The following is a 15369-nucleotide window of genomic DNA, read 5'->3' on the forward strand; positions in this document are numbered from 1 at the left end:
GCGTCCGTCCGTCTGTTACCAGCTAATCTCTGGCACCGTTAACCCGGTCAGTGCCACATTTTGCACACACTCCCTGGATGACCGTCTGCCCCAAATTTTCCAGGAGGCCGACTTTTGTAAAACAATTTTTTTGATATTACTCCTCCAGATTCTGTCCCAAAATCCCGCAAATCGTTACACAGTATCTCTATAGTCATGTGTTCAAGACATATCTGTCCGATATTTCATATTCCATCCTAATTGGCTAACATTGGCTTTCAAAGTTTGCAGGATTGGCCTGAACAAAAAGCCTCATATCATGAACGCAGCGTGCAATTTACGTGAAATCTTTCGCAGACTTTCCTACTAGGCTGAGTAATATATCCCACCCTTTTCAAATTGGCCTGTTATAGCGCCTCCAACAGGTGGAATTTTTGGAACAACATGCCTCAAATCATCCAATTGCCATCCAAGGCGTAAGAAGAAATGCCACCCTTTTCACATTGGTTTATTATAGCGCCATCAGGAGGCCACAACCTGACCTGCCCTGGTGGAGACCTGTGCCCCGAGGGGCACTTTATCTATTTGGTGGCTGTTTTTGTTATTAACCCAATTAAGTGCATTTTCTCTCTATGTAAGAATTTTAAAGTCACAGAACGATGTTGTTTGATGCATTTTGCTCCCATTTCCAGGTTCAATATGCTGGCCAAGACTCGTCAGTCATGGAAGCTGGATGGCATGAACACCGCTGAATACGAGGTACTGTCAAGGGAGTACTTTCCCCTGTATACAAACGTCACCGTCAACATCGGCAACGAGAATGGTTTACACTCTCCTCCCCCTCCTGTACCGACTCGATCGCGCGACCCTCCCCCCAAAGGAGCAGTCAAGCCTCCAGCCAAACCTCCAGCTAATACCCCAGTCAAGGAAGCAGCCAAACCCTCAGCTAAGAAACCTGCCAGTCCCCCAGTCAATCAACCAGCCAATCCCCCAGTCAATCAACCAGCCATTTCCCCAGCCAAAGTCCCAGACAACGGGCCGGCCAAACTCAAAGAGGACCACCCACAGAGATAATGCTTGAAGCCCGATTCATACTTTGTCGTGTGACGGTGTTGTGCGCAGAGAATAGCCAACTTACAAGTTCAGAACATGTTGCATCCGCAATGTTTTGTGGGCTTGTAGGTCGGCCGTTCTCAGCGCACAACACCATGGCGTGGCGGAGCATAAATTAGGCTTAAGCATGAGGAACCCAGCAAGGCTGACTATTGAAGATGCCTCCCTTTGGCTTTTGTTATTTTTTGTTTTTTTTACTTCCTTTTGGTTGATCATTTCAGTGCCTACTGCAGGATTTGATGATTTCTCCTGGGTGGTCTGCAGTTCACTCACACATGTACACTTTGTTCATCTCATTTCCTTCCTTGATTTCTCACTTCCCGGAATTAGCAGACTTCATTACTGGGAAGGCTCGTGATTTGGGGTGATCGTGGCACCCTTTGGAATTAAAAATATAGATGCTGTAATCGTTGACACGAACCCTTACGAGTCTGTGAATAAATGACTGCTCTCCGCCCTCATCCTGCGAGTCCTCATATCCTCCTATCACTCTACTGGGTTTTGACTTCTGAGGGATCTGCGGCAGAGAGGAGGAGAAATCTAAAAGACAGACTCTATGAGTTTATATATCCACAGTGTTGTGGGATCGCTGGTCAAACCGTGTGATGCCTTAGAATCTTGTGTGCTTTTCTTTTTTTCACTCTACCTTATGTTAAAAAAAAAGTTGTCAGGGACATGTTGCCGTAGTTTCCTCTACCATGGATGTATTTGTTTCCTTCAATTTTTATTTGTATTTCTTTTTTCTTTTTTTTTACATTTCACCAAAAAGCCACAGAAAACGCAGCACAGATAGGGACCTTAGTTCCCTCAGTGTGAAGCTTAAACGGTGAATAGTGAATGAAGGAACTTTACTGTGTGGTGTACGTATATACAGCAGTGGTTCTCAAAGTGTGGTTTGGGCACCCCCAGGGGTCCTTGAGGGGGTCCCAGGGGGTCCCCAGCAAAATCAGTTTTACCACTTTTAGCCGGCTTTTTGAAATTGGTTGATCTATTATAGATCATCTTTTTTTTCTTAAATCTTGTATCTACAGTCTTGGACCAATTACATATTATTTGAGGTGTCCTTGACATGAAAAAGTGAGAACCACTGATTATACAGTATGTCATAGGCTAGCTTAGAAGCTGCTAACAGCATGAATATCCTGTTCACAGCCAACATGGCATGGGGCCTCGGTTATACAATCATTCTGATGCACATATTTTGTCCTTAAAGGGGCATTCCACTCATTTTCAACATTTTACTATGTCATTAATGTACCTTAGAGCTGTTGTGTGGAAATAATAAAAAAGAATCCCCCCATTCTGTGTTTCCTAGAACTAGAGGTCTGAAAAAAATCATTAACATGGTGAAACACATCTTGATGATGTCATCAAGATGTGTTTCACCATGTTAATGCTTTTTTTCATAATTACAGTTCTAGGAAACACAGAATGGGGGGGACTTTTTTTATTATTTCCACACAACAGCTCTAAGGTATATTAATGACATAGTAAAATGTTGAAAATGGGTGGTTTTCCCCTTTAAGTCTTCAATCCGTAAGTTATCTCTCTCATGATGGATAGATGGCATTTGCAACAATGTCAAAACTATGACAAAATAAAGATTGCCGTGTAGAGTACATTCAGCACAATTTGTTCTTCAAATAATGTTATTGACATTGTCAACCACTAGGTGTCCTACCAGTCAAAAGGGACAACATTTCTCGAGACTACCTGCAACCACTGCAGATGTGGTAAATCAATGTTATTGTTTGGTATTACGTTAACATACTCTTAAGACAGTCATTAAAATAACTCCAATATTGTAGCTTTAATCCCACATCCAAGCATTGGTTATAAAATGGGAATGGTACTCTGCAAATGTCACTGTCCTCGATGTACAATCTACAGCACTGGTACTCTGCAAATGTCACTGTCCTCGATGTACAATCTACAGCACATGAGAGTATAGTGGAATCTAGGTTGATGGTTCTCCAACTTTAATGTCCATAACTCTTGAGAGTTATGGCCATTTGGTCAATGTGGTCCAAGTAACCCTGACTTGGACCCCACTTTGAGAACCACTGATCTAGGTTCAATCTGAATGTTTTATGAAGGAGGCCCCTGAGATCATAAAACTGTAGGTACAGTATAGGCCTACTGTAGGTAAAGCTATTGTGAATAGTTTTTATCATTCATTATGGTAATGTGTGCAGTCAAAGCAGACTTTACTTTCAACATCCGTATATCTCTGCATATCCATATGCAATATCAACCCTCTGTTTATTGTTTGTGTGTGGTTGCATACTGTATCTGCCATTGTCAAATGGAAAATGGTTCTGGTGACAATGATCAGCCCACTTCCATCAGATTTAGGGGTGTAACAGTTAATTTAAGTAATTGATTTAATCGATTATGAACGAAGCTATATTCGATAATTTTATAAAATAATCGATAAATAATATATCCCTATTGTCATTATAGGCAAAAGGCTAAAATAAAATCTGTGTAGCTTGTATAGGTCTACTATTTTCCCCTTTTCTGCACAATGCTGTTATGTGATTAAGTTAAGTGGCTAATCATCAATTCGTTATAAAAAGATTTTCAAATAAATATATAAAAAAACATGCTATTTGAATAATCGATAGAATAATCACTAAGAAAATAAGTTGCAGCCCTAATCAGATGAGCTGCCCATTCACATTCAGACAGACCCATCTCTCCCTTCTTCCCCATGTCTTCTCTTTGTTTATATCAGTGGTTCTCAGCATGAGGTCTGCGGACATCCAGGGGTCTTTGAAGGGATTCCCAGTGAAATTATTCATATAGTTGAGAAGCGTGCAAATGGAATGATTTGGTCCCATTTGTGCACTCAATGGATTTGCAGAGGATATTACATTGGGGTCAAAGACATACAAATCAAGTGGGGGTCCATGGCCCAAAAGATGAATCTGTGGGTCCTTGAAATGAGAGAGATTGAGAATCACTGGTTATAACTAAGCTATTACATGTTTTACTCTGGTCGTATCTGTGCTGGCTTGATCCCTCAACAACAGGCCTCATCACAACTATACGCTGTATATGTGTACATATTCAGCGTACATATATACACACATTCACACTGTCAATTCTGGAACTTAACTGTGCGCTGTACCCCCAGCAATCCTGTTTTTTCCTGTTCTGTATCCATGTCTATCTTTTGAGAAGTCACTGAGAACTGTAAAGGCAAAGCCAGTTTTCCCAGTGTTCCACTGAATGGCTTTAACTTGCACAGAAGCCCTCTTGGTTTTGGTGTGGTATTATCTGAGTTATACTCGGTTACGCACCCAAAATAGCATATCTATTCGTTGATGTCGGGAGGAAACCACCTAACTCCATTCTTGAGGGTTTTAATTTTTTTTGTGCATAAATCAGTGCTATTGAACACACTTAACGTCTGTGACGTCTGTGATTGAACCAATGGAAAGTAGTAAAAAGCGCTTTGGACAAACCCCCTTATCTCCATTGGACTCTCAAACTGTCTGCTAAAGCAACTAATATAATATATAAAATCACAACATCAACTTTGATGAGGCAGTATTGCTTTGTTTTCAAAATAGGTTTTCTTAATTTCCTGGAAAGAAATATATTTTTCATTTCCTGAAAAATGAACATTTTGGAGTTGGGTGGTTTCTTCCTGACAGCAGAGATATATATATATATATAAGCTCACAAAGCTTACAGATGCTGTTTTGGTACTAACACCAGCACAAAACTAAGTACAAATCACCCTTGGGGAGAAGATGAGAAGGCCCTTTGTCCACAATTCACTTTAGATGAGGGATCATAATGAGTGCCCAAAGTACAACACTAAATTGTAAAACAACAAATGTGTGCATTACTCTGTGAAATGTATGAATTGGTTAAACTTAACAGCTTTAGAACATTCTTTAACAATGATGACTTGTTAGGAAATGACATTTCATAACATATGGTGGTCTGTCTTTCACACACAAATAAGGGATTTCAACCGTTCTAAATAAGAGTGTTTGTGTTTCCAGCATCGAACATTCTACCCAAAATATGCTGTTGTCATAATTACATTTGCATTGCAACTTTTGCATTAATTGCAAGTTGAGGTTGTGTAAAGTCGATTTTCTTCATTTTTAAGAATAATGCTCCATGGCATCTGCCTCTTCCTTACCACTAAGGCCCACGTACTGCATGTCATCTTTTTTCTTCCCTTTTACCCTCTACCTTTTTGGATATGATCGTTTACACAAGTACGCAACTCTCTGTAAGTGTATAGGCTGAAACCAAAGACAGCTCTCTGTGTGTGTGTGTGTGTGTGTGTGTGTGTGTGTGTGTGTGTGTGTGTGTGTGTGTGTGTGTGTGTGTGTGTGTGTGTGTGTGTGTGTGTGTGTGTGTGTGTGTGTGTGTGTGTGTGTGTGTGTGTGTGTGTGTGTGTGTGTGTGTGTGTGTGTGTGTGTGTGTGTGTGTGTGTGTGTGTGTGTGTGTGTGTGTGTGTGTGTGTGTGTGTGTGTGTGTGTGTGTGTGTACTGTGTACTGTGTAAATATTTTCTCTCGATCAGTGTATTACACAATCGACTGGCCTATCTCATTTCATACAAGTTGGCATTACAATTTCACCCAGAAGACCTACTGTCATTCTCTACTTCAAGGGTTTAATTTTAGAAATTATACCTGTATACCCCAAAGGGTTGTAATGATGGTCAATACTAGAGTTTTACTTTCATTCCAGGGTTTAGTGTTGTGTGTTCTCCCCTGCTTTGGGAGATCTGGAAGATATACAGACAGGTGACAAATTAAAGAAACTAACGTAAAGTGTCTTATAGTGACTATCAGAACAGAACAGTTTCTCTGCGCCTTGGCATGTTTTATGACTTTTGGAACTGTACTGGAGGGATGGAGCTAAGTGTTTTGATGATTGTGATGGAGAGCACTTTGAACTCTTTGTTACAAAGTGTTCATCAACTAGGTTGAGATATGGTTATTGTGGAGGCCATAGCATAGATGCATATCATTTTCATACTCTTCAAAGTAAACCATTCAGTGACCACTCATGCCCTGTGGGTGGGACAATATATCATCCTGGATGAGACCACTGTCACCAAGAAAGATGTTTCATCGTCAAAATAAGTTCCCACTGGACTGTAGGGGTCAAGCATTAAGGCCTGTACCGTCCCCTTGGTGTATGCCACTTTCCCAGAATGCCCACACATGCACTCACTTGTGCGAATATGATTAATGAGCGACTCATCTGACCATATCACTTTTCCACGTCTCTGTATTTATACCAGGGCCTATGGGTTTTGCACCACTTAACTCAAATGTGCATGCATCTTTGTAGTTGAATTGAGTTTATGCACTTATGCACTGCAACCCTACTATACTATCCCTGGACTGTTCTCTGCCCTGATCACATCCTGTATTGACATTATCAGTCAACTGCTCTTCTGTTCCTTACATATTGCAACTCTTTCATAGTCACATCTTTTTCTTAACATCTTAATCCAAATTCAAGGTCAACTGGACCGGCTCAACATTTCTACTCATCCACACTTCCACAGAGCATGATAGGATGTTAATATATCAAGAAGTTGGCGTTTGTTACATTTCCCCACTCTTTTTTTTTTATTTATTTTTTTTTATTTTTATGGTTTTTCTTTTAAATTGTCACCAGTCTGTATGTTTCTGTATGTTTCTGGAATGTAAATCTTAATTTTGATTCCATGTCATTGTCATGTTTTTTAATCCACTATCAAGAAAGAACATGACACACATGTTGTTTGAATTGCTCAGACCTCACAAGATGGCGCCACCTGTCCATTAATCTCAATGGAAAGGGGGGTGCCATCTTGTGAGGTTGTTTTCTCTCAAAAAGAAAGAGAAAGGTTAATGATCTACCAGTGGCATTGGGGGCCTGTGCTGTTGTGTTGCATATTGCAGGACAACAAATAGTAGTCTTATATTCTTATATGATGTGATTTCTTCATAATCTCCTATGGCCTTAGCAACAATGTGTGTCGCTTTGTTGGCTAGAATAATCAGCTATTTTCGGCGATCGATACTGTCACGCGGCAGAGTATGAATTAGGCTTAATACTAGTCAATGTATGCAATACTGCTTTCACCTTTATATCAAGACTGAATATGCATGACACATAGCCTTTGTAAGGAGACCAGAATGTATATGGAACACAATATACTATACAAAATTCTCTTCTTGACAAGTTGGAGCATGTTAATGTGTCTGTGTTGTTAGTGCAAGTGTGTGAGCTCAGAATTACAGGGTTCCAAGTTATCAGGTGTTACACTTCACTATTGGGGGAAAAAAAACATGGTGGTGTTGTTTTGTTTGTTTTTTTAATTCACATTATTATGTACACATTATTTTTCTATACAGTGCCGCCAACATGCTATGGGCCGTTTAGAGTCACATTATATGAACAAAATTGTCAGAATCTTTTTTTTTTTACACAAACACCTGGTTGGAACCTTATAATTCAAGAGATATGATATACTCTCTCCATTATGTATGGTTTAGAACAGTGGTTCTCAAAGTGAGGTCCAGGGACCCCCAGGGGTCCTTGAGAGGGTTCAGAAATATCATATATTTTCAGAAAAGTATGCGGCTAAATATATATTAATTTGGGGGGATCCTTGAAATGAAAACCACTGGTTTTGAACATTTCATGCAGTATTTGATTTCATATAGGCTACATAAAGACTGCTCTGCTGTTCCATTTGATTTGCCTCTATTGTGAGGTTGAAATGCTGTAATGGTCAGCATCTGTAGAAAGTCCTCATCACAGGTAGTGTTGATGTAAACTAGGACAACGTTTTTGGTGTTATGTTTTGTCTTTTTATTTCAGATTTATCATTCTTCTCTTTGAGTGAATTCTGCACATAGTCCACAGTGGCCTTATAAAATGATTAATAAAAATGATTACTCAAAAATGCATCTTCTATTTATACAAATACAGATTTTGTATTTTCATCACAGTATAGTAGTTTACATTCATTAGAAGCACAACACATGTCTAGACGGTATGTAAACAAATGTGTGTTGGCTGACACACTAGTTCTAGTTGGTTCATATGATTTGTCTGTTATTTTTTCTTTGACAGAATATTGTGCAACTTGACTGACCCAAGGTAAAAGCGCATACAAGTCACTCGTCTACTCTAAAAGTGATAGAGTATGAATTAATGGGGTCAGAATACAGATCTGTGACTGATTTGATATTGTAACATACAGAATGTTGACCATAGGAGCATGCACAAAATGTTTGTTTACCCTGTGTAGGTAGGAGCAACAAGATGCAAGAAATGGTGTAATATTATCATCAATATTGTCAGGACGTTTTCCCCACTTTCTTTGTTTCTTTCTGAATCGGTACAGCTTAAATGAACAAACCTGTTTACATTCCAGCTGAGTGTTCGGTATGTTCAATTTAGAAGGAACTAAAGAAAATGAATGTTCACATTTTTTGTAGATGTGATTTCAAATGGAAACAATCAAGTGTTATGCCTTGTGTCCTTATTTGTTTTTGAACCGTACATCGTCGTACTTTACTATCCTACCACCTCGTGTGGTGACCTCCGTCTGCCCCCATGTTTCAACTTCCCCATCTTTCTCCTCAAAGTGACGTACTGTCACCACCCCTGTTGTAGGCAGGCCACAGGGGAGATCCTTAGTGGCCTCCTTGTAGAGCATCATCTTCATAAAGTCCTGACTAAGTCCTGTTGCTGCTGCTGGGACCAGCGCCTGGATCTTCTCTGTTGGCCGTGGTGAAGGAGACCGGTCACGGTGTGTTACAGCTTGAGGATGCAACCCTGCGTTTTCTCGTTTGGGAGAGGCTGCACGCTCCCACCTACTCGGTGATGGGGCTCTCTTCACTGGTAATGTAATTTTGGGTGATAGAGTTCTGCCTATTGGTGATGGAGATCTGTTTCGCATTTCTGGTTTGGTCAAGCGTTCCGGGAGGTGCCCTCTTGTTGGATGTCCACCAGTGCTCCCGCTACCCCCGGCCCTCCTTATGTCATTTATGACACCAGCCATGGAAGCCCTCAGAGTAGGGTCACTCTCCACCATCCTACAGACTGCATGGCAGTGCGGCTGATCCCGTAGGGTCTCCTTGACCTTAGCGGGACAGACACTGGGCGTGTGCAGTCTAATGCGGGCACAGAGCTCTGCAATGATTTTACCCATGGCCCACACATCTGAGCGCTGGTCACGTTGGCTGCCCCTCTGTAGCACCTCAGGAGCTGAGTAGGCTTCATTACCCATGTCTATGGCAGAGTTGAGACCATTGCGGAAGAACTTGGCCAGTCCTAAGTCAATGATTACGGCCCTGTTTGTGGCATGCTCAACCTGGAAGATAATGGTGGAGTTTAATTGTTGTCAAGCTTGTCATGCACTTTCAAATAATGCTGGTATATTGAAGACAAACTCACCATAATGTTTTCTGGCTTGAGGTCTTGATGGACAATGTCTTTAAGGTGGAGGTGAAGCAGACCTTCACACATGCCTAGGATAATTGTCCCCTTGTTGGATGGAGTCAACTGTAGTGACAAAAGGGTAAAGAAAAGTTGACTGTTTAGGAGATATATATATATATATATATATATATATATATATATGGTTCCCTTCCTAAAGTGTGTTTCAAATGATATATATATGTATATATATCATTTTAAACACACTTTAGGAAGGGAACCATTTCAGGCTGGAATAAGGGAGGCTTTATCAGATGACTCAGTCATGAGTCATGACTGTGGTGTTGGCTCAGTTTATTCTGAATTTCACTGGAAGCAAGAATACAGGTATGTTGTGAAATACTGGACGTAATCCAATACCTGGTTGCCGCCTAGATAAGCCAAGGCAGCCATGCAGCCATGCCTGCACAGCGTAAGTGCAGGCAAGTGAAAAGATCATTATAAAGTCAGAAGTCTAAAAGTGATATGAGTGTATGAATTAATAGGGCCAGATCTGTGGTTAATAACATGGGTCTAATAAGAAATACCAACTCATTTATTATGCCTGTTGAATAGGAATTTAAGGAAGGCATGATCAATGGAATCCTCAGTTGATGCCTTTAAGAGACAGCTAAAAACTTGTTTTAATTTTACTCTTGACTAGACTAACTTATTTCTTTGTTTAACCTGTGTTTTTTACTTTAATGTAAAGCACTTTGAACTACATTTATGTCTGAAAGGTATACAGTAAATTTATATTATCTCAGTCTTGCGAGGAGATTAAGTTTGGAAAATAACTACTACGGAATTTGCCTAAGCGGAATTACAGGAAATACAAGATTAGATGCTGTCCAGTCTGTTGGAACGTCCTGTAGCTTAATTACTTCCATGACGTGTACTACCAGTTAGACAGTTTCGGCAGAAGTTCTTGTCCAGTCTATCTTTGTCTTGTGTTTGTGATCCAAGTCACAAATTATATTTGTAAATGATGTCCTTAAATCACGTGCAGGAGCTGCTCCACAACAACTTTTTCCAAGTATTTTGGAGAACATTTGAAGTTTATAGGCTTGTGATTCTTAGGCTGGATTTATGGAAGGTCTTAAAGTAAGGAACACCGCCAGGGACTGGTAGGCTATAGAATGGATAGGAGATGGGGACTATGACAGGCATATTTTAGAATTTGAAATGTAATCTGGATTACTTCAAAGGGCTAGAATAAGATGCAAGTGACTATATCTAAAACGTGTTGAAGGGAGATAGGGGTGAACTCAATAAGTAGAATAGGACACATGGATGTTAAATTGTGGCACAAGGATTCAGGCTTATAGTTAAAACCATTGATCTCTGAAAAGAAGAAAAATATATGAAAACATTTCACAATCGGAAGAATCAGAAATAGCAGTAGGAACAGAATTTACAGTACAGGATGATTAATATTACTTCAACAAGAACCACCATCTGAATAATGAGTTCTACTTTAATTTGCCAAATCTAATTTATGTCTCAGCCATGGCAAGACAAAATATTTAATTAAGTTCACGCTGTCCCTCATGTACATTTTGCATTCATGGTTGAAGTTGATTTATTGTTGGATTCAGCTGAATTAATCACACCAGGAGATAGTAGTCCTTATGAACCCTGTGATTATTAACTCCAAATCCATATTTGACAACCCCATCCCTGAGAAGTGATACCTGTATTTACCTGTATTTTAGACCTCGATGCTTTAAAGATGGTGGTCTCTAAATCTTCTCCAAAGATGAACTCCAGTGGCAGGACCCATTTGGAATCCGTGAGAGTTATGTTTCCCAGAAGCTTCACTATGTTAGGATGAGTTGCCTTGCTGCAGATGACCATGATCAAGACAAAGGATTACCCTCATGTGTTTTTCTTCTGGTTGTATATCATGTATCATTTACTATTAGCACACTCATACTCACTTATACACTTGGCACTCTCGCTCTAGGTCCTTCTTGCTGATGAGGTGCTGCGGAACCCTCTTTATCGCAGCCCATGTATCATCATACTTCTCTTTGTATACTTTTCCAAATGCGCCTGCTGCAATAGTGCGGGTAGAGTACGCCATCTAAAGGATTATGAATAAGATGGAGAGCAGGGAAGGTTTTGTAAAAGGTTATTGGCTATTTTGCAGTATATTCTTCTGTGTTTAAACAATCTGCTCTTGTCTTTACAGTGTCTCTTCTAGTAGATTCACGCTGTTTACATTCCTGACAACTGTGAAAAAGATAGGAGATCATGGGTAAACACAGTAAAACCCTCTGTTCAATTCACTGTGAGTGTAAAAATGGTCCATTAGGTTAATATTTAACACTCACAGAACAGTGACGAGGATTTCGCTGTATATGGAGGGTGTGCCACTACAGATGTCTGACATTTGATGGGGGAATTCCTAGACCTAGATGCTTAGATTAGGAAACAAGTTGTGCATCATGAATCTTGCTATTCAATGCCCAGATAATTTATGTTCGCTGCTAATGATGTGTTAAAAAAAAACTGTGATCTCTTGGGTAAATATGTGCTCTAAAGCTAAACTGCAATTATGTCAACTTTTTAAAGGTTTTACTACCTGCCATCAGCTTTCTGCTTGTCTCAGAACTTTGAGCTTAGTTTTGTAATGGAGTCGTAAACATCCTGACAAACTGGTAAGTTAGCATGTAAAAAATGACTAGTTTCACATTGCTCAGCTTGTCTTATAAACCCATGAGGGTTGGGCACTTGTGTGCAAGACACGGAAATAAAATAATCAGTCAGTCAGTCAATCAATCAATCAAACAAACATTATAATGCACTTACAATGCTTCATAACACTCATACGTGTTTATAATTATGCATGCAACACTTATAACAAAAACTATCTAAGTTAAGATAGTTGTAATGTGCTGTTCCACTGAGCTTATAATGCCTTACCAGCACTTAAATGTTGTTATAAGTTGTCATACATGATTATAAACATTTATAATGAGTGTTATAATGCCTTATTAGAGCATTATAATGCATTATAAATGCAATTAGAATGCATCCTAGACCCAACCTTTAATTAAGTAAAGTGTTACTGACAGGGTTCTATTCTATAAAGAGAGAGTTGTACGCATATGAGAAATCTTTTGCAAAAAATACTTTAAATTATTATATTACCACTTTATTAGGTAACGTAATAAGCTACCTGCTGACAAGGTTTACAATAAGCATCCTCTATGTTTTTGACAGATTTGTTAAAATGTATGATATGCATATATCGTATTTTGGAAATTATGTTAAAATCAAATAAGCATACATACATGAAATATAAATAAATATAGGACCAGGTACATACCTCTGTGTTGTTGAAAGATGGGCTGGCAGTATCAGGTCTGAACACAACACAACATAGTTGCCTGTTTTATATCACTTGTCTTCATGCATGGTTTGTCCTGAGGGAGACACGCCTCCTTGACTTGCGTAACAGGAAACACTACCATACAATATAATGTCTAAACACAAAGACATTTAGGACACATGATATTAACCTTTTTATGTTAAATTTATTATATATTTAAATATGATGATAAGCTGACTAGTCAAGAGGACTATTAGTAAGGATCCTGATTGGAATGTGTCCTCCTCAGAATAACCAAATTACATTATTATGTATGCCTCATTTATGGTTCATAGTACAATCTTAGCCCATCAAAAATAGCTGATCTAACCAACTCGAATACATGGAGAGAATTTAAATGGAAAGTAATATCTAGATTTTTCAGGACGCCTCAAATAGTGGCCAAAATGGGTCCAAATCACTCGAATAGATGCTGGAGGGACTGTGGAGCACATATTGGGAATCATGCTCATATATTCTGGACATGCCCCAATTTGAGACCATTCTGGAGAGAGGTATCTGAAGCATTAAAATAAGTTTTCGGTCAAAACATTCCGGAGGATCCCATAGTAATGTTGTTAGGAATGTTGCCGGAAGGTCTGGAGGGTAGAGCCAAAATATATTTATTGCATGTGCTGCTTACAGCGGCCATCAAATGCATTACAATTAAATGGCTAAAACCAGCCCGCCAACATACAGTATGTGGGTGGAAAAAATATGGGACATTTACCAGATGGAACAAATTACTTATGCCCTGAGGCTTCAACCAAACGTATTTAGTAAAAGATGGAGTCCTGTACTGCCTCTACTAATGAGGTAGCAGGTTTCGGAATCTCGAGTAACGACTCACTGAATACACTTCTCCCCAGACCTTCTGATGTGCTCATACTCTTTCCTCTGTCATGTCTGTTTTCAGTTTTGTTCACTTCCCATTGTTGTCGACGCTCTGTTGTTTTTGTCTCGCTACTTGTATTTTATTTCCTTGTTTTATGGTGAATACTTGTAGTATTTTATTTCCTTGTTTTATTGTGAATACTTGTAAAGGTATGTGAAGTTGTTTGTGTGTATGAGTGTATAATATACATTACATTACATTACATTAGTCATTTAGCAGACGCTTTTATCCAAAGCGACTTACAATAAGTGTATTCAACATAGGTAGGGAACAAAAACTACTAATCACCAGAAGTCTTTAGTGCATTTTCTGCAAAAAACAAGCAACCAAGAGTATACCTAGCGCTAAGGTAAAAGTGCAATATATCAGCTACCTATTTCCTTAAACAGATGAGACAAAATAGCTAAATCAAATGAGCATGAGCTAAAACAATTAAGTGTATCGACTAAACAAGATCCAATAAACAATACAACAATAGAAAACAAGCGTTCGTACAACTAGTTAACAACAAGTAGGTCAGGCAGAGAGGAAGGGTAGTGTTTCCTGAAGAGGTGGGTTTTCAACCTGCGGCGAAATATGGGCAGTGACTCTGCTGTCCTAACATCAGTGGGAAGTTCATTCCACCACTGTGGGGCCAGAACAGAAAAGAGTCGTGACCGTGTGGATCGGCCAGAAGGACCCTTGAGTGACGAGGCAATCAGTCGCCCCGAGGTGGCAGACCGAAGTGGTCGGGCAGGGGTGTAGGCATCGACCATAGCCCGGAGGTAGGAAGGAGCTGTTCCTTTCACTGCCCTATAGGCTAACACCAGGGTTTTGAACTGGATGCGAGCCGCTACGGGGAGCCAGTGTAGAGAACGGAGAAGGATGGTTGTGTGGGAGAACTTGGGGCGGTTGAACACCAGACGAGCCGCAGCTTTCTGAACAAGCTCCAGAGGTCTGATGGCAGATGCCGGAGCACCAGCAAGGAGGGAGTTGCAGTAGTCCAGGCGGGAGATGACGAGAGCCTGGATGAGCACCTGGGCTGCCTTCTCCGTGAGGAAGGGGCGAATCCTCCTGATGTTGTAGAGGAGGAATCTGCAGGACCTTGTCACTGATGCAATGTTTGCCGAGAACGTCAGTTGATCGTCCAGGGTCACACCCAGATTCTTCGCAGTCCGAGTTGAGGTCACCACAGCATTATCAATGGTGATGGCCATGTCTCGGTGCGGACAGCCCTTCCCCGGGAGGAACATCAGCTCGGTCTTGTCCAGGTTGAGCTTCAGGTGGTTTGTCGACATCCACGCCGAGATGTCAGCCAGACAAGCAGCAATGCGTGCCTCCACTTGGGTATCAGAGGGGGGGAATGAGAGGATCAGCTGGGTGTCATCGGCATAGCAGTGGTAGGAAAAGCCATGGGAGTGGATGACAGCACCCAGAGATGTAGTGTAGAGAGAGAAAAGAAGAGGACCCAGAACCGAGCCTTGGGGAACCCCAGTTGTGAGCCTGTGTGGTTCTGACACAGACCCTCTCAGCATCACCTGGTAGGAGCGACCCGTCAGGTAGGATGCA

General features: G+C 40.4%; 2 protein-coding genes across 3 annotated transcripts in view; one reads left to right on the forward strand and one right to left on the reverse strand.

The window, feature by feature from the left end:
* The window catches only part of LOC306925326 (beta-1,4-galactosyltransferase 3), a 42224-nt gene extending 40378 nt beyond the window's left edge, over positions 1-1846 (forward strand). For both annotated transcript variants that reach the window (XM_079504100.1, XM_079504101.1), the window contains exon 8: positions 672-1846. In XM_079504100.1, coding sequence (XP_079360226.1) covers positions 672-1053 — 382 coding nt within the window. In that variant the 3' untranslated portion in view covers positions 1054-1846. The remainder of the gene's footprint in view (positions 1-671) is intronic.
* Positions 1847-8515: 6669 nt separating this feature from the next.
* Positions 8516-12949, reverse strand: LOC306925328 (uncharacterized protein). The gene is made up of 5 exons (XM_079504103.1): positions 12881-12949; positions 11491-11636; positions 11255-11393; positions 9530-9637; positions 8516-9446 (listed from the first exon to the last, which is right to left on the reverse strand). Exons 2-5 carry the CDS (start codon positions 11634-11636, stop codon positions 8613-8615), a joined length of 1227 nt encoding a protein of 408 aa, XP_079360229.1. The 5' UTR covers positions 12881-12949; the 3' UTR covers positions 8516-8612.
* Positions 12950-15369: the final 2420 nt, after the last annotated feature.

Source organism: Electrona antarctica, assembly GCF_951216825.1.
Source record: "Electrona antarctica genome assembly, chromosome: 6".
In the NCBI taxonomy this organism is placed as follows: domain Eukaryota; kingdom Metazoa; phylum Chordata; class Actinopteri; order Myctophiformes; family Myctophidae; genus Electrona; species Electrona antarctica.

Coding starts and splice junctions, on each gene's coding strand:
- LOC306925328 (XM_079504103.1), bottom strand. CDS start 11,636: ATGGCGTACTCTACCCGCACTATTGCAGCAGGCGCATTTGGAAAAGTA. Junction 11,394..11,490: donor CGAGAGTGCCAAGTGTATAA/GTGAGTATGAGT, acceptor GGTCATCTGCAG/CAAGGCAACTCATCCTAACA. Junction 9,638..11,254: donor CATCGAGGTCTAAAATACAG/GTAAATACAGGT, acceptor TTGTCACTACAG/TTGACTCCATCCAACAAGGG.